The sequence below is a fragment of the Pleurodeles waltl genome, chromosome 9 (assembly GCF_031143425.1).
Source record: "Pleurodeles waltl isolate 20211129_DDA chromosome 9, aPleWal1.hap1.20221129, whole genome shotgun sequence".
NCBI classification, from domain to species: domain Eukaryota; kingdom Metazoa; phylum Chordata; class Amphibia; order Caudata; family Salamandridae; genus Pleurodeles; species Pleurodeles waltl.
The window spans coordinates 1,084,876,053-1,084,900,652 of NC_090448.1; the positions used below are offsets into that span (position 1 = coordinate 1,084,876,053).

Consider the following 24,600-nt stretch of genomic DNA (forward strand, 5'->3'; position numbering starts at 1 on the left):
TTTAAACAAAGAAGGCTGATCAGGCAGCCATAAGAAAGCACAGGTTTCAGATAAATAATCTTTGAGTGCTCAAAGCAGAGCCCTGCTGGGCCAACGAAAGTATAAACAACAGATCCTCAGAGAGAGGGGCAGAGAGGCAGTCAACAGACTTGTCTGTGCACCAAGCCACAGATTTCTTCCAAAGACAGGTGTACACTGTTTTGTGGACAGTGTAGGTTGAGGGATGCCTGGCTGTCAAGATAACATTACAGACTGCGGACGGAAAGTCAAAAGCTGTAAACTGCCACCGCTCAATTTCCATGCAAAAAGGCAGAGACTGCACTGGTTTGGTGGAAAACCCTCCCCTACTGCTGCAACAGAAGATCCTCCCGAAAGGACAGTCTGATCAGAGCATTAATGGCCATGCTCAATAGCTCAAGATACCAGACTCTTTGTTCCCAGTCTGGAGCCACAAGGATTACTTGGGCCCGGTCGTTCTTGATCTTCTTGAGAACTCTGGGCAGAAGTGGTATGGGCGGAATGGCATACACAAGGCCTGAGCTCCACTGAAGACGAAAAGCGTCACCGAGCAAGTGCCAACTTGGAAACTCCAATGCACAATACTGCTGACATTGCGAGTTCTCTGCGCAGGCAGATAGATCTAAAAATGCTCTCCACACTGCTGAAAGGGACCTTGTGCCACCTCCAGACGGAGATGCCATTTTTGATCAACCAAGCTTTGTCGGCTGAGTTTGTCCGCTCTGGTGTTCAGAGAGCCCTCCAGATGCTAAACCACCCAAGACCTCGTCTGGTGTTCCAGCCACGTCCAGAGGTGCAGAACCTCTTGAAAAAAGATCCACGGCCACAACCTGCCTGCTTGTTGCAGTACCACATGGCACTAATTTCTCTTTAAGAGAGGGAAGAAATGCTTTCAATGCAAGTCTGATTGCCCATAGCATCAACAGGTTGATGTGGAGGCCGGGCTCCGCCAGAGACCAGATTACCTCTGATCTCCACCTCTCCAGCGGGGCTACCCAATTGCAGAAGTAAGGCATCTGTCACTGCTGTCAGATCTGGTTGGGGAAGGAGGAGGGATCTGCCTGTGACCCAGTCGTGCTATGTTAGCCACCACTGCAGATCTTGCACGGTTCCCTCCGAGATCTGGACCCAATGCTGCACCCACTGGAAATTTAGGTCCCACTGCAGAGCCCGCATATGCCATCTGGCATGTGTCACCAGCAGGATGCAGGAGGGCATAAGGCCCAGCAGCATCAGAGTCATTCTCACCAAAATCCAGGATAGAGGCCGAAACATCAGTGTCATAGCCTGATTATCCTGGACTCGCCGCTCGGGAGGATAAGCCCGAAACTGGGCTGTGTCCAGAACAGCTCTGATGAAAGGGAGCATCTGAGAGGGAGTCAGGTGTGACTTTGGCATGGTTTTAGTGAACTCCAGTGAATACAGGAAGTCCGCCGTAGTCTGGAGTTGGGAGACGACAGCCTGCGGCAAGCCTGTCTTGAACAGATGAGCTGCGACCACCACCATCACCTTGGTGAACACCTGAGGGGCACTGATAAGTCCAAAGGGGAGCTTTGAAAATGCTTGTGGCCTACTTTGAACCGCAAGTAATGTCTGTGGGCAGGCATGACCGGGAATGTGGAAGTAAGCGTCCTGCAAGTCCAACGCTACCATCCAGTCTCCTGGGTCCAGGACACAAAGAACCAGAGCTAGAATGAGCATTCTGAACTTCTTCCTGAAGAAGAGATTGAGGGACTGAAGGTTAGGATAGGGTGGAGGCCCTTGTCCTTTCTGGGCAGTAGAAGGTAGCAGGACTAACAATCACAACCTACTTCTGGCACAGGGACCCTCACTGTGGCTTGGCCAAGAGGGCTGTAACATCCTCGCGGAGAAGTGCCAAGTGATCCTCCATCATCCGATCACAACATGGTGGCATAGACAGAGGGGCAGTTTTGAAAGGGAGGGAGTAGCCTCTTTGGACTCTCTGCAAAAGCCACCTGTCTAACATGATGGACTGCCAGCGGAGCCGGTGATGGCGAATCCTGCCTTTGAATGGTCCCTGGTGAGGAAAAGTAAGACTAGGAAGGTTTGGAGGCAGCTGTGGGGGACTGGCCAGAATCCAATGCAGCACAACAGGAAGAACTTGTACAGCACTCTTCTAAGATTCCCCACTCTAACTGTCTCTCTAGGCAGAACCTTAGATCCATGGAATTCTAACAACTTAAGCAAACACAACAATTTTAAAGAAAAATACAATACAATATTTGTACTTTTCACTTACAATACCACAATTAGTTACTAATGTTCCTGTTTATGCATTCAATCTTATAGAGGCTAGAATACACTGATCAGTAGTCCAAACACTGTTTTTTTGATTGAACAGGGAAAACATATAATGCTATGCCTTCTTTAAGAGGCTTTCAGACTCCTGGCCAGTAATTATTTTCATCATACGAAGACCTTATCTTCTTCTCTTTTCTTGCCCCACCTCTGTGACTTTGCAGAGGGTCTGTATAGTACACTGCCTGCAAAACAACTAGTCAAAAACAGTGCTTTAGGTCTGCAGAAGCAAACCACATTCTGATTTCCTTCAGAACCTCGATTCCTCTGGTCTCTTTCCCTAGCCAAGCTCAACTGTTTTGCTGCATTATCCTAAATGTTTTACCAAAATGGGGCAACCCAATAATCCTGGGACCTGGGTAAGCAAATATATATATATATATGGAAAATGTCACTTACCCAGTGTACATCTGTTCGTGGCATGTAGTGCTGCAAATTCACATGCTGTGCATATCTCACCATCTAGTGTTGGGCTCGGAGTGTTACAAGTTATTTTTCTTTGAAGAAGTCTTTTTTCGAGTCACGGGATCGAGTGACTCCTCCTCTCGGTTATTGTGTGCAAGGGCATCGACTCCTTTGTTAGATTGTTTTCCCGGAGGAGGGTGAAGTAAGGAGTGAAAGATTGTGTACAACAACTATAGATGTAGAAAAAGTAAATAAGATGTTCATGCAAATGTATACAAATATGTACAAATAAGTACAACAATGACTACAGGCTCCCGGGGAGGAGGGAGGGCACATGTGAATCCGCAGCACTACATGCCACGAACAGATGTACACTGGGTAAGTTACATTTTCCGTTCGGTGGCATGTGTAGCTGCAGATACACAGGCTGTGCATGGACTAAAAAGCAGTTCTCCTCCCAAGTAAGCGGTGGTTAGCCCATAGGAGTTGAAGTAGTGTGAAATAGTGTTTTTAGAACTGCTTGTCCAACATTGGCTTGTTGTCTAGATAACACATCCACACAGTAAAGCTTTGTGAATGTATGCGGTGTGGACCATGTGGCTGCTTTGCATATATCTGCCATACATATATTTCCTAAGAATGCCATGGAGGCACCCTTTTTCCTAGTGAAATTAGCTTCTGGAGTTATTAATAGCTGCCTTTTTGCTTTAAGGTAGTATGTTTGAATACATTTTACAATCCATGTTGCTAATACTTTTTTTTAAATGGAATTACCTTTATGAGGTTGTTGGAAAGCAACAACAAGTTGTATAGTGTTCCTAAAGTCCTTTATTCTATCTACATAATACATTAGAGTTCTTTTAAGATCAAGAGTGTGTAGAGCTCTTTCAGCAGTAGAGTCTGGCTGTGGAAAGAAGACAGGCAATTCCACTAACTGATTAATGTGAAAAGGTGAAACCACTTTAGGCAAACATTTTGGATTTGTCCTAAGTACTACTTTGTGTTTGTGTACTTGGAAAAAAGGTTCTTCTAGAGTAAATGCCTGAATTTCACTTACTCTTCTCAAAGAAGTAACTGCTACAAAGAAAGCAACCTCCCATGTTAGAAATTGAATAGCGCAAGAGTGCATGGGCTCGAAAGAGGGACCCATAAGTCTTGTGAGTACAATATTAAGATTCCATGCTGGAGCTCGTGGAGTTCTGGGCGGAATAATACATTTAAGTCCTTCCATAAATACTTTTATGACAGGAAACAGAAAGGTATGTTGTATGTTTTGTAGGTAGGCTGATATGGCTGTTAGATTAAACTTATTAGAGGAAAAGGCAAGATTTGCTTTTTGTAAATAAAGCAAATAACACACAATATCTTGTACTGATGCTTTAAGTGGATTTATATTTTTAGGTTGACAGTAGTACACAAACCGTTTCCATTTTTTTGCATAGCACTATCTGGTTGATGGTTTACATGCTTGTTTTAGATCGTTCATACATTCTAATGGAAGTTGTAGGTATCCAAATTCTATGACTTCAGGAGCCAAATCGCTAAACTGAGCACACTTGGATTAGGATGCCTAAATTGACCTCTGTTCTGAGTTAACACGTCTGTTTGGAAGCTTGTGTGATGTGGTACTATTGACAGATCTAGGAGTGTTGTATACCAGTGTTGGCGTGCCCACGTGGGAGCTATGAATATCATGGTGAGGGAAGTGTGACACATTTTGTTGACCAGAAACTGAATTAACAGGAGAGGGGAAAAAGCGTAAGCAAATATCCCTGACCAGTTGATCCATAGAACATTGCCCTTGGACTGAGGGTGTGGATTTCTTGTTGCGAAGTTTTGGCATTTTGCGAAAAGGTCTATGTTTGGTGTTTTCCACATTTGAAAATAATATTGAATTACCTGTTGGTGAATCTCCCATTCGTGTATTTGTTGCTGTGCCCTGCTTAGTTGGTCCGCTAGCTGGATGTGTATTCCTGGGATGTATTCCGCTAGCAGGTGAATGTGATTGTCAATTGCCCATTTCCATATTGTTTGAGCTAGAAGGGACAATTGGGATGAGTATGTTCCCCCCTGTTTTTTCAGATAATACATTGCTGTCATGTTGTCTGTTCTTATGAAGACTGTTTTGTGTATAATCTGTGGTTGATATATATACCTTGATGGCTAAGAACACCGCTAATAATTAGAAGTGGTTTATGTGGTACGTTTTTTGTATTGAGTCCAATTCCCCTTGTATTGTTAGATTGTTGAGATGGGCTCCCCAACCTCTCATTGACGCATCTGTTGTGATTGTGGTCTGTGGCACTGGGTCTTGAAATGGCAGCCCCTTTATTAAGTTGTTGTGATTCCACCATTGCAGAGATTGGTAAGTTTGGTGGTCTAACAACACTTGGGGCCAGATGTAGCAAAATCCGAATTTCCGAATTTGCGACTCTCAAATTGCGAGTCTGAGAGACTCGCAATTTGAGAGTTGCAAACCCAGATGCTGGATGGTGTCCCTGACACCATCTGCGAATCGGAAGGGGGTCGCAAAGATCCACCTCATTAATATTAATGAGGTGGGTCGCAATTTGCGACCCCCTTCCGATTCGCAGCACTCACTGGGATGGTGGCCTGCTGGAGACAGCAGACCACCATGTCTGTGATTGCTTTTTAATAAAGCAGTTTTTTTTTTGTTTTGCAGCCCGTTTTCCTTAAAGGAAAACCAGTAGCAACACAAACGAAAAAAATGAAACGTTTCTGTTTCATTTTTTCAGGGCCATTCACAAAGGGGAAGGGGTCCCATCGGACCCCTTCCCTTTTGCGAATGGGTGCGACCGCATTCGCGGTCACAAAGCAATTCTACATTGCGATGCAAATCGAAAATAGGAAGGGGAACACCCCTTCCTATTTGCAAGTCGCATTCCCATTTTGATGAGTCAGTAACCAGGTTAACGACTCGAAAAATGGGAATGAACATCGCGATGTGCTTTTTGCATGGCACAAACAGCTAATTTTGCTGTTTGCGCCATGCAAAAAGCATCGTACATCTGGCCCTAGATCCTGTAACCGACCCTGTGCCTGAGACCATTGTTGTGATAGACACTGTTGCAGTGGTCTCATGTTTAGCTCACATGTGGTACTATTGCTATGAATTATGCCATCATTCCCAATAGTTACATGACAAATCTTACTGTGTAAGTTTGATTGACCTGCATTTGTGATTTGAAGTATTGAACAGCCTGTATCCGTTGGGGATTTGGGTACACTAATGCTGGAAGAGTATTAAGAATTGCGCCTAGATAGGTTGAATTTGTGCTGGCTGAAGATGAGATTTCTGGTAATCGATTGTGAACATATATGTGTGTAGGGTATCTATTGTGTATTGTGTGTGTTGTTGGCATTTTAGAATGGTGCTAGAGTTATTAACCAATTGTCAAGATAAGGGAAGACATATATGTGGCGTCTTCTGAGGTGTACCGCTACCACAGCTAGACATTTTATGAACACTCTTGGTGCTGTTGTTACTCCAAAGGGTAGTACTTTGAATTGGTAGTGGTTGCCTGATATTACGAACCTTAAATACGTGGGGTGAGCTGGATGTATGGGTATGAGGAAGGAAGAGTCTTTTAGATCTAACGCGGTCATGTAATCTTGTTTTTGTAGCAGGGGAATGACTTCCTGTAGAGTGACCATATGAAAATGTTCTGACAGGATATATAGATTAAGAGGTCTGAGATCGTGAACGGGTCGGAGAGTACCATCCTTCTTTGGTATAAGGAAGGAATACACTGCTGTCCCTTGCTGTGAGATGGGAGCTATTTCTATTGCCCCCTTGAGTAATAGAGATTGTAACTCTTGTTTTAATATAATAGTGTGTTCTGGAGAGAGTCTGTGACAACGAGGGAGAATATTTGGTGGAGCAGAGATGAGCTCTAGGCAATAACCATTGCGGATAATTGAGAGTCCCCATTGATCTGTGGTGATGTTTTGCCAGCGAGAATGGAATTGTTGCAGTCTTCCTCCTACAGGAAACGTATGGGATTGTGGGATGTTGGGGAAGTCATTGTTTAGTGGGTGTGGAAGCACCCTTTGAGGCTGCAAATTTTCCTCTGGCCCTGAAATTTTGCCCTGTGTAAGAGCCTCTATATGACGCTCTTGGGTAGTACTGCTGTCCTTGCTTCCGATGGGAGGCAGAAGCCTCTGCAGTATGGGTTTTAAAACCTCCCCTAAATTGTGGTTTCCAAAAGGAACCCAGAAATGGTGTGGTATGAACGGCTCCCATGGCTTTTGCTGTCTCAGAGTCTTGAGTTTTTCAATGGTTGTGTCCACCTCTGGTCCGAAGAGTTGCTGTTTGTTAGACAGCATATTAAGGACCGCCTGTTGTATTTCCGGTTTAAAACCTGAGGGCCTAAACCATGCATGTTGTCTAATTGTGATGCTGGTATTAATTCCTCTAGCTGCAGTGTCAGCTGCATCTAGAGCAGACCTAATCTGATTATTTGTTATGGCCTGACTCTCTTCCACAATTTGCTGCGCCTGCTTTTGGTGTTCTCTGGGTAGGCATTGCAAGAGTTCTTGCATCTCATCCCAATGTGTCCTGTCGTATCTTGCCAACAGGGCCTGGGAATTGGCAATACGCCATTGGTTGGCTGCTTGTGTTGCCACCCTTTTGCCTGCAGCATCAAATTTTCTGCTTTCTTTGTCAGGGGGTGGGGAATCCCCCAAAGACACTTCCTGGCTGCACTTACCACAATAGAATCTGCTGGTACTTGTTGTGTGATGTAAATTGCATCTGTTGGTGCAAGCTTGTATTTTTTGTCAACCCTCAGTGTTAGAACCCTAGCTTTAACTGGTTCTTTAAATATTTCTTCAGCATGCCTAAGCATACCAGGAAGCATTGGTTAACACTGGTACTGCTTATGAGTTGAGGATAGTGTATTAAAAAGAAAATCCTCTTCTAAAGGTTCCGAATGCATTTGTACCCTATGGTATGCAGCTGCCCTGGATATGACTTGGTTATAAACCGTACTATCCTCTGGTGGGAATGGTCTAGTAGGGTAGAGATTTGGATCATTAGATGGAATAGGATCAGAGTCGTACATGTCCCATGGGTCTACAGTGTCTCCTTGTGAATAAGTATGAGAGTGTGGTGGTGAAGGTGGTGGTGGTGGATGGAGAAGTTGTGGTGCAAAAGGAAGCTGCGGTGAATGTGGTGGAGAAAGCTTAAATGGTTTCGACTTTTCCTTTTCCGCGGGCGCAGACTCTCCCCGCTCCACCGTCCGCGCCACCTCCACTCAGTATTTTCTCTTCCTTTTCCCCGCCGCTGCGTCCCCTGCAGCCTCCCCCCTCCTCCACTCCGTATTCTCTATTCCTTTTTACCGCCGCTGCATCCCCTGCGGCCCCTCCCGCCTCCCCCCTCCTCCACTCCGTATTCTCTATTCCTTTTTCCCGCTGCTGCGTCCCCTGTGGCGCCTCCCCCCTCCTCCTCACCGTCTTAGTTTTCCTTTTTCCCGCCGCTGCGTCCCCTGCGGCCCCAACCCCCCAGCCTTCTCATTCGACAAGCCCTCCCTCCTCCCAGCTGCCACTCCCACCCTCCCCTCCTCTTATGGCAGCCGCGGCGCGGTAACAGGGAGCAACCTTTGACCCTGCTTCTGCAGGCAGGTCGCTCCCCGCTCCGCCGTCCGCGCCACCTCCACTCCGTATTTTCTCTTCCTTTTCCCCACCGCTGCGTCCCCTTCCCCCTCCTCCATTCCGTATTCTCTATTCCTTTTTCCCGCTGCTTCTCACTGTCTAAGTTTTCCTTTCTCCCGCCGCTGCGTCCCCTGCGGCCCCACCCCCCCAGCCTTCTCATTCGATAAAGCCCTCCCTCCTCCCAGTTGCCACTCCCACCCTCCCCTCCTCTTACGGCAGCCGCGGTTGCGGCCGCGCGCAGCCAAGACCGCACCCAGCGCCAGTCCCCCCTGGCCCTCTCAGACACACCTACTCCCCCCTCACCCTCCACTCTCTCAACCCAGGACCCCACCCCACGTGCACCCCATCTAGCCCCACACAAACTCATGGCCCCTTCACCTGCCACACCTGTCATTTCTCCTGCTCCTCATCCCCCACACCACACCCCAACCATAGCGACCCCACCTTCAACAAACACAAAACCCCCAACGCAAGACTCACCCGCTCTGCCCCCACCAACCAACCCCGCCGCACACCAGCCCACAACCAGAACACACCCCGCAACAACACCCTCACACACCACACCAACACCACCCACCACAACCACCTCAACTGCCTGCTCCTCAACACCCGCTCCCTTCACAAACATGCCATAGAACTCTGGGACCTCATCACATCACACTCACCTGACATCGCCTTCCTCACGGAAACCTGGACCAACCCCTCCTCAGAACCCGACATAGCCATCGCCACCCCCAAGGGATACAAACTCCAAAGCAAAGACCGCCTCAACAGGCCAGATGGTGGCATCGCCATCCTACACAGGGACACCATCAAAGTCACCACCAGATCCCAAGACACTATCAACAACACAGAACACATGCACTTCCTGATCCACATCAACAACAACTCCACCCTCAGAGGTACATTAATCTACAGACCACCAGGACCACGCCCCGCCTTCTGCGACACTATTGCCGACACCATCAGCTTGCACGCCCTCACCTCCAGAGACTACATCCTCCTTGGTGATTTCAACTTTCACTTAGAAAACCTACAAGACCACAACTCTACCTCCCTCATAGACAACCTAACCAATCTCGGACTCAAACAACTGGTCACCGCACCCACCCACTCAGCAGGACACAAGTTCAACGCAATTTTCACCGCAAGCCAACACAAAGCCTACACCCACACCACTGAACTCCTCTGGACTGACTACCACTGCGCCCACTTCTCCTTCACCAAACCTCCCCCACACTACCGTCTACACACCACACCCTACCGCATGTGGGACAAGATCCCCACACAACTACTAAACTCCCAATTGGCCCATAACCCCCCCCACGCCAACGACCCCAACACAGGAGCACACAACCTCTCCAAATGGATCACCACCTGCGCAAACACACTAGCACCCCTCAGAAAACAAATCGCCACCTGCAACATCAAGATCGCCCCTGGTTCACCCCTGAACTCCAAGACTCCAAACGCAAATGCCGCTAAGCTGAGAAATTATGCGACTAGAACCTTCCACAACTAACTTCTCCACCCACAAAACCACCATTCGCACCCATCACCAACTCATACGCACCGCCAAAAGAGATCACTACAAGACACGCCTTGACAACAACTCTCAAAACAGCAAAGAACTCTTCACCATCATTAATGAACTTGCCAAACCCAAAGCCAGCAACACAGACCCTGCACACACACAGCCCCTACTTCCTCCACAAAATCCTGGACATCCACAACAGCTTCGTACCACACTCACCACACACACCCCTCACTCACCCAACCCAACCCCCACTCTTGACCCCCCACCACACTCTCCACCTGGACCCCCACCATACACGAAGAAACCGAAAAAAACATGAACTCCATCCACTCCGGATCCCCCTCTGACCCCTGCCCACAGCGCATCTACAACAAAGCCAGCCCAACCATCGCCCCCATACTCTACAACACAGTCAACTCCTCTTTCGACTCCGCCACCTACCCAGACCCCTGGAAGCACGCGGAAATCACCGCTCTCCCCCCCCCAAAAAAAAAAAAGCCGACCCAGAGATCCTCTCCACCTACCGCCCCATCTCCCTCCTCCCTTTCCCCACCAAGGTTGCAGAGAAATTAGTCAACGCCCGCCTATCCCACTTCCTCAAAGCAAACAACACTCTGGACCCCTCACAATCCGGGTTCCGCAAGAACCACAGCACGGAAACTGCCCTCATCGCATGCACTGACGACATCAGGACCAAAGTCGACAAAGGCGAGACCGTCGCACTCATCCTCCTAGACCTCTCCGCAGCCTTCAACATCGTCTGCCACCACACACTCCGCACACGCCTCCACAACATAGGAATTCGCCACAAAGCCTTAGACTGGCTCACCTCCTTCCTCACCGACCGGACCCAGAGAGTCCGCCTTCCACTCCAACACTACCAAGATCACATGCGGAGTCCCCCAAGGGTCCTCCCTCAGCCCCACACTCTTCAACATCTACATGATCCCCCTAGCCAACATCCTCCGAGCACACGGAATCACTATCCTCTCCTATGCAGATGACACCCAACCTACACGCTGCTCTCCTCGACACCGCCAACTGGATGACCACTAACCACCTCAAGCTCAACTCCAACAAAACCGAGATCATCGTTTTTGGCCCCAACAAAACCACATGGGACGACTCCTGGTGGCCCACCGCCCTAGGCCCCGCACCCACCACCACAAACCATGCACGCAACCTCGGCATCATCCTTGACCCCTCCCTCTCCATGACACAGCAAATCAATGCTCTAACCTCCTCCTGCTTCCACACACTCCTTCAAATGGATTCCCCCAGAGACCAGGAAGACAGTCACCCACGCACTCATCAGCAGCAGACTGGACTACGGTAATGCCCTCTACGCCGGCACCACACTCAAAATCAAACGCAAACTCCAGAGAATCCAGAACACAGCTGCACACCATGTCCTTGGCCTCCCCCGCCACGAACTAATCTCACCACACCTCAAATCCCTTCACTGGCTCCCCATAGACAAGTGAATCACATTCAAGATCCTCATCCACGCACACAAATCCCTCCACAACACCGGCCCAACCTACCTCAACTAAAGAGTGAACTTCCACACTCCCACACGCAACCTCCGATCAGCCGACCTCGCCTTAGCCACAGTCCCCCGCATCCACCACAGGAGGCAGGTCCTTCTCCTACCTCGCCCCCCAAAAATCTGGAACTTCCTCCCCACCAACCTTCGCAAAACCAAAGACCTCCTGCTCTTCAGAAAGAACCTCAAGACATGGTTGTTCGATCAGTGACCCTCCCTGCCTCCTCCTTGATTTTCCCCCCAAGCGCCTTGAGACCCTCACGGGTGAGTAGCGCGCTCTACAAATTTTTTTGATTGATTGATTGATTCCTTCAGCTTGAAAATTTTTGCCAGTGGTGGGGCAGTATCAAGGGTCTCTTGAAATGCTACCTTTCTTTTAGTCTGTGGAGGCAGCGAAGTATTAATTTTTCCAGTCTCTTTCTGGATTTGTATTCTTCTCTGCTTGCTGTCTATAACCTCTAAAATAGGTTCAATGTCCAATTCCTCCATTTGATGTTCAGAGGTATGTTTTGTGCCCCTGCCTCATTTGAGCCGAAAGTCTGGTTTCCTCTGTATAGGATGATGTTTTTGGCTCTGAAGTTAGAATGAGGTGTTTCGGGTCCGAAGCTGTTGGCCGAGGTTTCGGCTCCGAAGCAGATCGTTCTCTTTTCTGATCCGATGATTGTGGGCGTCGGCTCCGTTCGGAGGTTGTGTCTTGAATTTTTCGGCTCGACCCCGACACAGAAACAGGCGTGGTAACCTGTTGACGAGTGTTTTGGCCTTTTTCGGCGCCGAACCCAAGGGTCAGTCGACGATTAGTCTTTTTCGGGTGGAACCATGGATTAACAGCAGTGATGCACCCAAGGCTTTGCCTGATTTTTTTGAAGTGGGTGTTGGGGCAGGTGTACTCACATACTGCGCCGCTGCTATCAGCAGGCTGTCGTCGTCTGAACCTTGCTCGGAGTCTGGGATCGAAACTGCCGTCTGTGCCTGCTACTCTTTGAGGGTGTTGGTGGTGGACTCTGTGTACTTGGATGCCATCTTCAGTCTTAGTGCCCTTCGATCGCGCAGTGTTTTCTTCGATTGAAAAGACCGACAAGCCTCATAGCTTTCCTCACGATGTTCCAGAGAAAGACAGAGATTACAGGCCAAGTGCTGGTCGGTGTAAGGAAATTTAGAGTGGCACCGAGGACAGAATCGGAATGCCGTCCGATTCATCAGGCTATGACGGAGTACGCCTGAACAGGCCCAAGGATGGGTCGCGTGCAGAAGAAACCGAATTCGAAACCATACCGACGGTATGAGAAAAGTTTGAGATAATATAGAGTTTCCGAATCGAAAGTCCCGGAGCGAGAGGGAACAAATCCAAACCCGACGAAAGAAAGAAAACAATTTAACAAAGGAGTCGATGTCCATGTGCACTATCACCGAGAGGAAGAGTCACTCAACCCTGTGACTCTAAAAAATACTTCTTTGAAGAAAAACAACTTGTAACACTCCGAGCCCAAAACTAGATGGCGAGATATCCACAGTATGTGCATCTGCAGCTACACATCCCATCTAACATATATATATATATATATACATATATATATATATATATATATTTGATCCAAATAAGTTTTCGGGCTTCCGAGATAGATGAGCATTTTAGAGAAGAGGATTTTGCCTTTAAAACTCAGATGGACCCCAAATCATGTGGCTCCTTCGCATTAAATGATTGATAGCTCCTTACAAGTAAATTGATTGTTGTCTAAAGAGTGACACAATAAAGGGTAGACCAAGGCCATGCGATAATGGGTTGTTGATTGGTACTATATTATTTTTGGCACAATTAAGCTGTATGACATCGATATCAATTAGGTGTGCTTCCTACAGTAATACTTTGTCCTGATGATGACCCGTTTTAACTAATTGTGTTGTTTTGGGGTCAGAACGTAGACATTAAATGTAAATGTGGATGTGGATTGGACTTTGAAAAGTGTTAGTAGGTTCTGAACACCTATACCAGAGGTGTTCATAAGAGACTACAGGATTTTTAACCACATTTTGTTTTTATTTTTCATGTAAATAACACTGATGCACTTTACTAACACATAATTTATTTACACTAAATTGTTACTGTATAGGAGCACCTATATTACTCTGGTTTAAGTTGTTGAATTTGAGTTCTTCTAATAAATGTGATATAATATTAAATGAACCTCATCGACCCCTGCAGTGGAAGTTGATGAGTACTCTTCCCCCTGAGGGACCTTTATTTGGCATTATCCTGAATAGCATAACTTGACACTCATAGGCTTCAGTCAGTATGATATAATACTGGAATATGGATACAAATAAAATTTCAGTGTGCATACATGGTGAAATATAAATGTAAAGTAAGAATTACTTCAATCAAGAAATGTGATGATATAATGTATTAATAGTAGACTTCATCTGAAACAAGTAGCATCATACCCATAAGCACTTACTTGAGTGCAGGCTTCTGTTGAGTGTCTAGCCACACGGGTAAGAATATCAAAAATATTAACAACCACAGATGGGGATGGGCGAACAACCTCAAGTATGTAGCGCAGACGGTTGAGGATTTTGGTCTTCAGCAATCCCTTTCAGAAAAAAAGACATCATAAATTTATGAGGTTCAGTTCCGGACAAGTAGTAAGCATTTACAAATAAACAGTACAGACACTACTCGAAGATAAAGGAGTGGTGGAGGAAGCTGGTAAATTTGGGGGAGACACAATACTAGAAACCAACATTCCGCTTAAGGGGCTCATCGCAAGTTGCTCATATTCTCCGATAGGTGGCTTTTTTGCTAAAACTGTTCCATGCACCACTCCACAATCCAACAGCTCCTGAAACTTTGGAGATATTATGGGCTCTAACCTCTGAATCTTCATCCCCAGGTTAACAAGTAACCTCCGTCTTCTCTTTGAGGATCCTGCATTGCCTATTCCCACACCTTTGGTTCCTCCAGAGTATGGAGGCTTAGTTCACTTCCAACTAAAGTACGCTACCAGACTACACACAGGTAGCATGGTTTTTGTCCAACACAAGGTAAATCATACTCATAATATCACAACCATAACACTATTACTTATCCATAGCTGTGACTACATCAATCTTGCCATATCTCCCAGCTTCCCTGCTTTGCACATCAAGCCACCCACAGGACAGCCTGATGCTTGGGCAACATCATCTCCACACCTACCAAAAAACAAGGATCCTTAATCTAGACTGGTACCTCTCCTGACCATCTCCAGGCTGAGGCAGAAGAGCATCAGAGGGACCGCTTTCGAGGTACAGATGGTCAGGCTCTAGAATTATATTTCAGAAACAAATCTGAAACTTTCCTAAACACCTGGAGTTCTGAAATGTTATAAGGCCTGGCTGTTACAAGTAGGCTGACCATCTCACACACAGCCAATTTTATCTTATAACACAGTTTCCACCAATAAGCCAACCCAAGCACCAAGCTTGAGTGCAGTTGCAAATGACAAGTACTAACAAATGTGACAATCTACGTCACACTCCTCTTCACGCCTAGGTACAGCACCATGTCTGCAGTGCCAAGACTGAAGCAACCGTCTGACCCACAACCATGCCATCCAATATTTCTGCATCAGCCACCCAATAAACATTGTCTACTAACCAGGCATAATATGTAAGATACCAACATGCACAACTAACCTGATACTCTACAGCTTCACCAATATGTCTAAGTGCAGAACCAAGTCCAAAGAGACATCATTCGAGCACTCCTCTGGTACTCACGCACATTACTGAATACTTCCTACATAAATTAAGTTGTAGATACGCACTCTCCATATTGAGCATTTTAGGCAGGAAAGCTACAAACCTGATGTGTACAGGACAGTACTTCGGATCACACAAGTGTTGGTAACGTACTACATAAATGTTGTGATACAATGTTTAGAAATGTAGTGGTGACATCTAAGACAAAGGAGACGCACAGCTTGACATTCAACAAATGTAAGACTATATATTGTCCATGCAGACAAAGCTGTCAGATGCAGTGACACTCTGGCCAATGAGGTGAATGAAAACACTACTTCTTATTCCTTAAATGCCCTCAGGGATTTTCCAAAGAAAGATCAACTTTATACAAAACAATGTACCATGTAGGCATCCTTACCAGCCTTGCACATAACCTTGGCAGATAGTTGTGAGTGTGGCATGTGTGCTGTCTTCGTCTAGAACTAAGGGCCCTCAGAAAACCTCTTTAAAGAGTTCAAGGCTGCAGAAGGAGACCAATTATCTCAGCACATTATTCTGCAGCATTAAACTATAACCAGATCAATGCCATGCTTTTTACTTAACTGCATCTCCTTGGACTATCTAACTGATCAGTTAACATTGTTCTTGTCCAAAACCAATCAAGCTGACAGAATACTTTGTGCATAATGGAGCTAAGTTAAGTAATATACTCATTTAGGCCCTGTTTATTAGCAAAGTGTAGTGGTAATTACTGCATGGCTGAATAAATAGCACCTGAATCAAATGAATCATCTGATCATGAATTAAAAAACGCATTTTACCACATGTGAAAAGTAACGCATGTGATAAATAACACCCAATTACAAATATAAGAGGTCATTGAAAAGAAGTGGAAAATACCACCTTAAAATACCTCCAGTACTTTAAGGCTTTGCTGGAAAACTTCACAAGTTAACAAGGTGACTGCCTCATTATTTTTTTCAGAGCAGACAGGTAGTTATAAGCAGTACAGACATCCCAGTATGATTTTGTAGATGGAAGTGTAACATGCAATGGACCCCTATTGGTGAGATACTTGTTTTACTCCTTTGTGGAGAACGTGTTTGCTTTTGTTCTCCAGAGAGGACGTGAACTCTTCCTGTCTACTGAACTTTGGAAATCATGCCATCTGTGCATAAGGAATCAAGATATAGAATGTTGCACTGACGATCTCTGGCTATCACAGCACCTGAGTGGCTCGACACGAGAACCCTTTAGAGTTGAAAGCTCATATTATGTTGACAACAAAATAGAAGTTCTACTAAACCTAGCTCAGCGCTTGACTAAAAACTGAGTGATTCAAGGCAAATTAATTAACCACTCCATGACCAAAAGTGTATAATAATGAATTGTATCTGCGCAATTCGAAGATGTAAATCCCCTCTTAAATATACAGCACCCCGTTGCTCCACAGCAAAGTTTGCACTATATATTAATACCAAAACATCTACACACATGGAATATTCTCTGGCCTAGCAGGAACAAAATAATAGAGATTTCATGGCTGTTGTGGGAAATTAAGGGACAAAGGGGCACTCCTGAATCCCCATGCAGTTTGTTTTAAAAATAAAATAATTGCAAATATGTAATTTATATGTCATTTCTTTTTTTTTTGTTTCCAAAAGCTAATAAAATCATTATTTTGAAGTAATGACTTTAAAAGCATTATGGGACCTTCTTGAAAGTATAAGAAAATATTCTAGCAGTCATCACAGAATGAGGATGACATTTTTTAAAAACAGAGCTAGATTTAAGTTGGAGTCAAACTTTATCCCACAAACAACTGTGTAGTTGGAGCCAGGCATCCGTGGAATAATTGTTGGCAGTATCTAATCTCACATTTTACAATTAAATGATCAGATATTCTAATGCGAGTGATGGGTTAATAAATCGCTTTGCCCTCAGTACGTTTGCTATTAAAATGTACCTTTATGACATCATAGCGGGCTACGTCAGGATCTGGCTTCTTTTCTTCCTTTTCTTTTTTCCTTTCTTTCTCGTCTACAGCGTTCTTTGCAGGCTCCTCTTCATCTTCTGCATCTTCATCTTCCTCCTCGTCTTCAATTGGAAGGAATGGAAAAACCATCATGCCCTGATACCACGAGAAAGTCATATCCAGGTATTCCTATGGAAGGGAAGCAAATCATTGACATGACTGAGGGCAAACTAAGGTGCACTTTAACAAGCATCAACTTTGAAACATTCCATTTAAAAATGCAATAAAATCATGGCATCGGCCCCATCAGAATGCCTTCCTGCTCGAGTAAGCTATGCTCCATACCTCGTCATCCAGAGACACTAGCAGGGCCCAGAGAGCCTGTAGAGAGCCTGCAATGACGTTCTCTGCGGTGTCATCCAATGAGAATCTGAGCAGGAAGAGAAACCCTGCATCCAGCAGCAGGCGCAGGACACTGCCCTTCAGGGATGAGCCAAACTCGCCATTCTTAGCCTAAAAAAATGGCAGGAAATTTGAAGTACAAGAGATGGGACACGAAGAAACTGTAGCAACCCCAGACGTATTAGATAATACTCACAAAGCTCGCACGGATAACAACTACTTTCATTTGAAAAAAATGCATGCATTACAACAAAAGCCATTCAGCATGCAGTTTAACCATTTGCGATGGCAGCACCGTTCTCCGTGCTCTTGATATGGAATCAAATGTAGGACATCTGCCTCGGTTAGGTCGAGATAAAAGGCATAGTGACAGGTGAAGGACACAGCGCACCCTATATTTATCACAGTGCTACTGTCTGAGTCTTTCCGCTTAGGATTAAAACACCTAGATCATGCTGAAAACAGTGCAGCTTCACTACACGTATGTTCACAGCTGCTTAAAGTACAAAAATAAATACATGGCCCAGCACAGAAATTGGCATGAAGAGCCCTTTGAGACAAAACCTATGCATCTAACCCCCCACACAGGATGGAGAGAACGCTTATATATTTTTTTTTTAGTCTGATGAGCTACTGTGCGCCACATACTTATTTCTTATTTTTAAAGTGTTCTATAGTGCATCATCACTTGAGCATATGAGCTCTGTACAAGTTAATAATTACATTAAACATAAGAGAAATTAAACTTCAGTGAATAAGACAAACACACAGAACAAAAATGCAAAGTTATGAGGCTAAGTATTGAGAAGATATAATATGAAGAAGTTAGTATTAGACTGTCAACTCAAGGAAAACGAGTTGAGGTTCAATATGAAGTCTCTATGAAGAGTTTTAGGAGGTGATGGCAGCCCCTGAAATGAAAATGTCACTTACCCAGTGTACATCTGTTCGTGGCATCAGTCGCTGAAGATTCACATGTTGTGCATAGCCCGCCATCTGGTGTTGGGTCGGAGTGTTACAAGTTGTTTTTCTTCGAAGAAGTCTTTCGAGTCACGGGACCGAGTGACTTCTCCTTTTGTCTCCATTGCGCATGGGCGTCGACTCCATCTTCGATTGTTTTCCCCGCAGAGGGTGAGGTAGGAGTTGTGTTGTAGTAAAAGTGCCCATGCAATGGAGTGAATAAGTATGTACCTATTTAAGGTTTAAATAATATATTTACAAATGTACAAAGCTTAAGCTAACTTCCGAACGGCTACAGGCTCCCGGGGAGGCGGGTGGGCACATGTGAATCTTCAGCGACTGATGCCACGAACAGATGTACACTAGGTAAGCGACATTTTCAGTTCGATGGCATCTGTCGCTGTAGATACACATGTTGTGCATAGACTAGTAAGCAGTTATCTCCCCAAAAGCGGTGGCTCAGCCTGTAGGAGTGGAAGTATTTTGAAATAAGGTTCTTAACACGGCTTGACCTACTGTGGCTTGTTGTGCGGATAGCACGTCTACACAGTAGTGCTTGGTGAACGTGTGAGGCGTAGACCATGTGGCTGCCTTACATATTTCGTGCATCGGAATATTTCCTAGAAAGGCCATGGTAGCGCCTTTCTTTCTGGTTGAGTGTGCCCTTGGTGTAATGGGCAGCTGTCTTTTTGCTTTAAGGTAGCAGATTTGGATGCACTTAACTATCCATCTGGCTATACCTTGTTTTGATATTGGGTTTCCTGCATGAGGTTTTTGGAATGCAATAAATAGTTGTTTAGTTTTTCTGATGTTTTTTGTTCTGTCAATGTAGTACATTAGTGCTCTTTTGACATCTAATGTATGTAGTGCCCTCTCAGCTACGGAATCTGGCTGTGGGAAGAACACTGGTAGTTCTACAGTTTGATTTAGGTGGAACGGTGAAATAACCTTTGGTAAAAATTTAGGATTGGTCCTTAGGACTACCTTATTTTTGTGTATTTGGATAAAAGGTTCTTGTATTGTAAACGCTTGAATTTCACTTACTCTCCGTAGAGATGTGATGAGAAACGCAACTTTCCAGGTTAGGAACTGTATTGCGCAAGAGTGCATGGGTTCAAAAGGTGGACCCATGAGTCTTGTTAAGACAACATTGAGGTTCCACGAAGGAACGGGTGGTGTCCTTGGTGGTATAATTCTTTTAAGGCCTTCCATAAATGCTTTAATGACCGGTATCCTAAATAGTGAAGTTGAATAGGTAATCTGCAGGTATGCAGATATTGCCGCAAGGTGTATTTTAATGGAAGAGAAAGCTAGGTTTGATTTTTGTAAGTGTAGCAAGTAACCCACTACATCCTTTGGAGATGCGTGTAATGGTTGGATTTGATTATGATGGCAGTAGCAAACAAACCTTTTCCATTTGCTTGCATAGCAGTGCCTAGTGGATGGTCTTCTAGCTTGCTTTATGACTTCCATACATTCTTGTGTAAGGTCTAAGTGTCCGAATTCTAGGATTTCAGGAGCCAGATTGCTAGATTCAGCGATGCTGGATCGGGATGCCTGATCTGTTGTTTGTGTTGTGTTAACAGATCTGGCCAGTTGGGCAATTTGATGTGGGGTACTACTGATAGGTCTAGCAGTGTTGTGTACCAGGGTTGCCTTGCCCATGTTGGTGCTATCAGTATGAGTTTGAGTTTGTTTTGACTCAATTTGTTTACTAGATATGGAAGGAGAGGAAGAGGGGGAAAAGCGTATGCAAATATCCCTGACCAGTTTATCCATAGGGCATTGCCTTGGGACTGCCTGTGTGGGTATCTGGATGCGAAGTTTTGGCATTTTGCGTTCTCTTTTGTTGCAAATAAGTCTATTTGAGGTGTTCCCCAGAGTTTGAAGTAAGTGTTTAGAATTTGGGGGTGAATTTCCCATTCGTGGACTTGTTGGTGATCTCGAGAGAGATTGTCTGCAAGTTGATTCTGGATCCCTGGAATAAACTGTGCTATTAGGCGAATGGGGTTGTGAATTGCCCATCGCCATATCTTTTGTGCTAGAAGGCTCAGCTGCGTTGAGTGTGTCCCCCCCTGTTTGTTTAGATAATACATTGTTGTCATGTTGTCTGTTTTGACAAGAATGTATTTGTGAGTTATGATTGGTTGGAATACTTTTAGTGCTTGAAAAACTGCTAGCAGTTCTAGGTGATTTATGTGCAGTTTTGTTTGATGTACGTCCCATTGTCCTTGTATGCTGTGTTGATCGAGGTGTGCTCCCCACCCCATCATGGAAGCATCTGTTGTTATTACGTATTGTGGCACTGGGTCTTGGAAAGGCCGCCCTTTGTTGAAATTTATACTGTTCCACCATAGAAGCGAGAGGTATGTTTGGCGGTCTATCAACACCAGATCTAGAAGGTGACCCTGTGCTTGTGACCATTGTGATGCTAGGCACTGTTGTAAGGGCCTCATGTGTAGTCTTGCGTTCGGGACAATGGCTATGCATGAGGACATCATGCCTAGGAGTTGTAATATCATTTTTGCCTGTATTCTTTGTGTTGGATACATGCGTTGTATGATTTTGTTGAAATTTTGAATTCTTTGTGGACTTGGAGTGGCTAACCCTTTTGTTGTGTCTATTATGGCTCCTAGGTATTGTTGTACTTTGCACGGCAGAATGTGTGATTTTGCATAGTTGATGGTGAAACCGAGTTTGTAGAGGTTTTGTATGACCTGATTTGTGTGGTGTGAGCACCTTGTCAGTGAGTTGGTCTTGATTAGCCAGTCGTCTAGATACGGGAATACGTGTATTTGCTGCCTTCTGATGTGTGCAGCCACTACTGCTAGACATTTTGTAAAGACTCTTGGTGCGGTTGTTAAACCAAACGGCAATACTTTGAATTGGTAATGTATTCCTTTGAATACAAACCTGAGGTATTTCCTGTGCGACTGATGTATTGGTATGTGGAAATACGCGTCTTTGAGATCTAAGGTTGTCATGTAGTCCTGTTGCTTTAGCAATGGTAACACTTCTTGTAGCGTGACCATGTGAAAGTGTTCTGATTTGATGTAGGTGTTTAGTGTTCTGAGGTCTAGGATTGGTCTCAGTGTTTTGTCCTTTTTTGGTATTAGGAAGTACAGTGAATAAACTCCTGTGTTTATTTGTGTCTTTGGTACTAGTTCTATTGCGTTCTTTTGCAATAATGCTTGAACTTCTATTTCCAGAAGGTCTGAATGTTGTGTTTGGAGGGATTTGTAGAAATTCTATGCAATAACCATGTTGGATAATTGCTAAGACCCAAGTGTCTGTAGTTATTTCCTCCCATGCTTGGTAATACTGACCTATTCTTCCCCCTATGGTGTTGTGTGGAGGGGATGAGTGACATGTGAGTCACTGTTTGGTTGTAGGGGTTTTGGGGCTTTGAAATTTTCCCCTATTCCTAGGGAATTGTCCTCTGTATTGGCCCCGAAAGCCTCCCCTTTGGTACTGTCCCTGGTAGCTGGACGGTGTTGCCTGTGAGGTGGTGGCTTGTGTGGCCTGACCCCGAAACCCCCCTCTAAAGGTTGTTTTGCGGAAGGTGCTGTAAGTGCCTCTGCTCTGCGGGGAGTAGAGTGCGCCCATGGCTATAGCAGTGTCAGTGTCCTTTTTGAGTTTCTCAATTGCCGTGTCCACTTCTGGTCCGAACAGTTGTTTCTCATTGAATGGCATATTGAGCACTGCCTGCTGTATCTCTGGTTTTAAACCAGACGTTCGTAGCCATGCGTGCCTTCTTATAGTCACAGATGTGTTAATTGTTCTTGCAGCTGTGTCCGCTGCATCCATAGAGGAGCGTATCTGATTATTAGATATGTTCTGTCCTTCCTCAACCACCTGTTTCGCACTTTTTTGTAGCTCTTTGGGTAGATGCTCAATGAGGTGTTGCATCTCGTCCTAATGGGCTCTGTCATAGTGCGCAAGTAGTGCTTGAGAGTTAGCGATGCGCCACTGGTTTGCAGCTTGTACTGCGACTCTCTTTCCGGCTGCATCGAACTTGCGGCTCTCTTTATCTGGGGGTGGTGCATCCCCAGATGTGTGGGAGTTGGCTCTCTTGCGAGCTGCTCCTACTACGACGGAATCTGGTGGCAGCTGTGAGGTGATGAAAACAGGGTCTGTGGGAGGTGCTTTATATTTCTTTTCCACTCTTGGTGTTATTGCTCTACTCTTGACCGGCTCCTTGAAGATTTCCTTTGCGTGCCGAAGCATTCCTGGGAGCATAGGCAGGCTTTGGTAGGAGCTATGGGTGGAGGAGAGGGTGTTGAATAAGAAGTCATTCTCAACTGGTTCCGAGTGTAGGGACACGTTGTGGAACTCTGCTGCTCTAGCCACCACTTGTGAATATGCTGTGCTATCTTCCGGTGGTGAGGGCTTTGTAGGATACGCCTCTGGACTGTTGTCCGACACTGGGGCGTCGTATAAGTCCCAAGCGTCTTGGTCCTGGTCACCTTGGCTCATGGTGGTGTGAGCCGGGGAATGTGATGGAGTTTGTGCCGGTGAAACGTTAGTTACAGGTGGAGGAGAGGGTGGCGGAGTTACCTTTTTCACCATTTTTGTTTGTGGTGCTTGGTCTGACTGAAACTCCAGTCTCCTTTTTCTCCTAATAGGGGGAAGGGTGCTTATTTTCCCTGTTCCTTCCTGTATAAAAATACGTTTCTGAGTGTGGTCCACTTCGGTGGATTGCAACTCTTCCTCAAATCTATGCTTTCGCATCTGAGAGGACAGTGATTGCTCCTCTGAATAGGAACCGGTAGTTGGGTCGGTTGCGGGTCGTTTTGGCACCGAAACCCTGCCTGTACTCCTTTTTGGCTCCGAGGTGACCTTCTTCTTTTTCGGAGTCGAACCCTCTCGGCGTCGATCTTCCTCGGTGCAGCTGTCTCTGCGCCGAACAGTTTCGGCTCCGCTATCTCGGCGTCGATCTTTTTCAGCAGCACTTTCTCGGTCCCGAGAAGGCTGCGTGCCGGTGTCTCGACCGGAGTCGGACGATCTCGGCACTATTTCGGCCTTTTTCGGTGCCGACGGTCGGTCCCCGAATTTATAGGTCGAGCCATGGCCTGGTGGCAGTGGCGTCCCCTGGGCCTTGTCACTTTTCTTGTGTGTTGGCTTCGACGTCTTACTCACAGTTTTTTGGTCGTTGAATTCCTCGGAGTCCGATTCATGGATCGAGAAGGTTTCTTCTTCCTCTTGTTCCTCGAACTCTCGGTGAGCTGTCGGCGTGGACGCCATCTGCAGTCTTCTGGCTCGACGGTCACGGAGTGTTTTTCGGGACCGGAACGCACGACAGGCCTCGCAAGTCTCTTCACTGTGCTCAGGCGACAGGCACAGGTTACAGACCAAATGTTGGTCTGTATACGGGTATTTGTTGTGGCATTTAGGACAGAAACGGAACGGGGTCCGTTCCATCAGCGTTGTTTTACACGCAGTCGGGCCGACCAGGCCCTGACGGGGGATCGAAAACTACCCCGAAGGGTACCGGAGCTCTTCACTCTTCGATTCGGTGTCGATTCTATTTAAGCCGATCCCGAACGCAACAATACCGACGTAATCTTTCCGATATTTAGCTAACTTTCCGTTCCGAAACCCGGAGCGAAAGGAACACGTCCGAACCCGATGGCAGAAAGAAAACAATCGAAGATGGAGTCGACGCCCATGCGCAATGGAGACAAGGAGGAGGAGTCCCTCGGTCCCGTGACTCGAAAGACTTCTTCGAAGAAAAACAACTTGTAACACTCCGACCCAACACCAGATGGCGGGCTATGCACAACGTGTATCTACAGCGACAGATGCCATCGAACATATAGTTCTTGAGCCTGAGAGACCTGGATTGAGCACCTTTAAGAATGATGGATCCTTGCTCAGTAGTCCTACACACCAGAGTTTTTCAGTAGATCATTGGGGTATGAGGAGGTGTTAGAATGTGGATCCTTGTGTGATATCTCAGTGGAGCTTAGTTCTTGCCTGACTGGGGAGTCATTGCAAAGCAGAGAAGGTTGGGGAGATGCAAGTCTCCAGGTGGCATGGGAGGTG

The 24,600-nt window shown here is 45.9% G+C and overlaps 1 protein-coding gene across 3 annotated transcripts in view; it reads right to left on the reverse strand.

Annotated features, from left to right (window-relative positions):
- The window catches only part of RPAP1 (RNA polymerase II associated protein 1), a 251,935-nt gene that overhangs the window by 101,842 nt on the left and 125,493 nt on the right, over positions 1 to 24,600 (reverse strand). For all 3 annotated transcript variants that reach the window (XM_069208759.1, XM_069208760.1, XM_069208758.1), the window contains exons 11-13: positions 17,539 to 17,706; positions 17,185 to 17,382; positions 13,952 to 14,086 (exon numbers count right to left, since the gene is read on the reverse strand). In XM_069208759.1, coding sequence (XP_069064860.1) covers positions 13,952 to 14,086; positions 17,185 to 17,382; positions 17,539 to 17,706 — 501 coding nt within the window. The remainder of the gene's footprint in view (positions 1 to 13,951; positions 14,087 to 17,184; positions 17,383 to 17,538; positions 17,707 to 24,600) is intronic.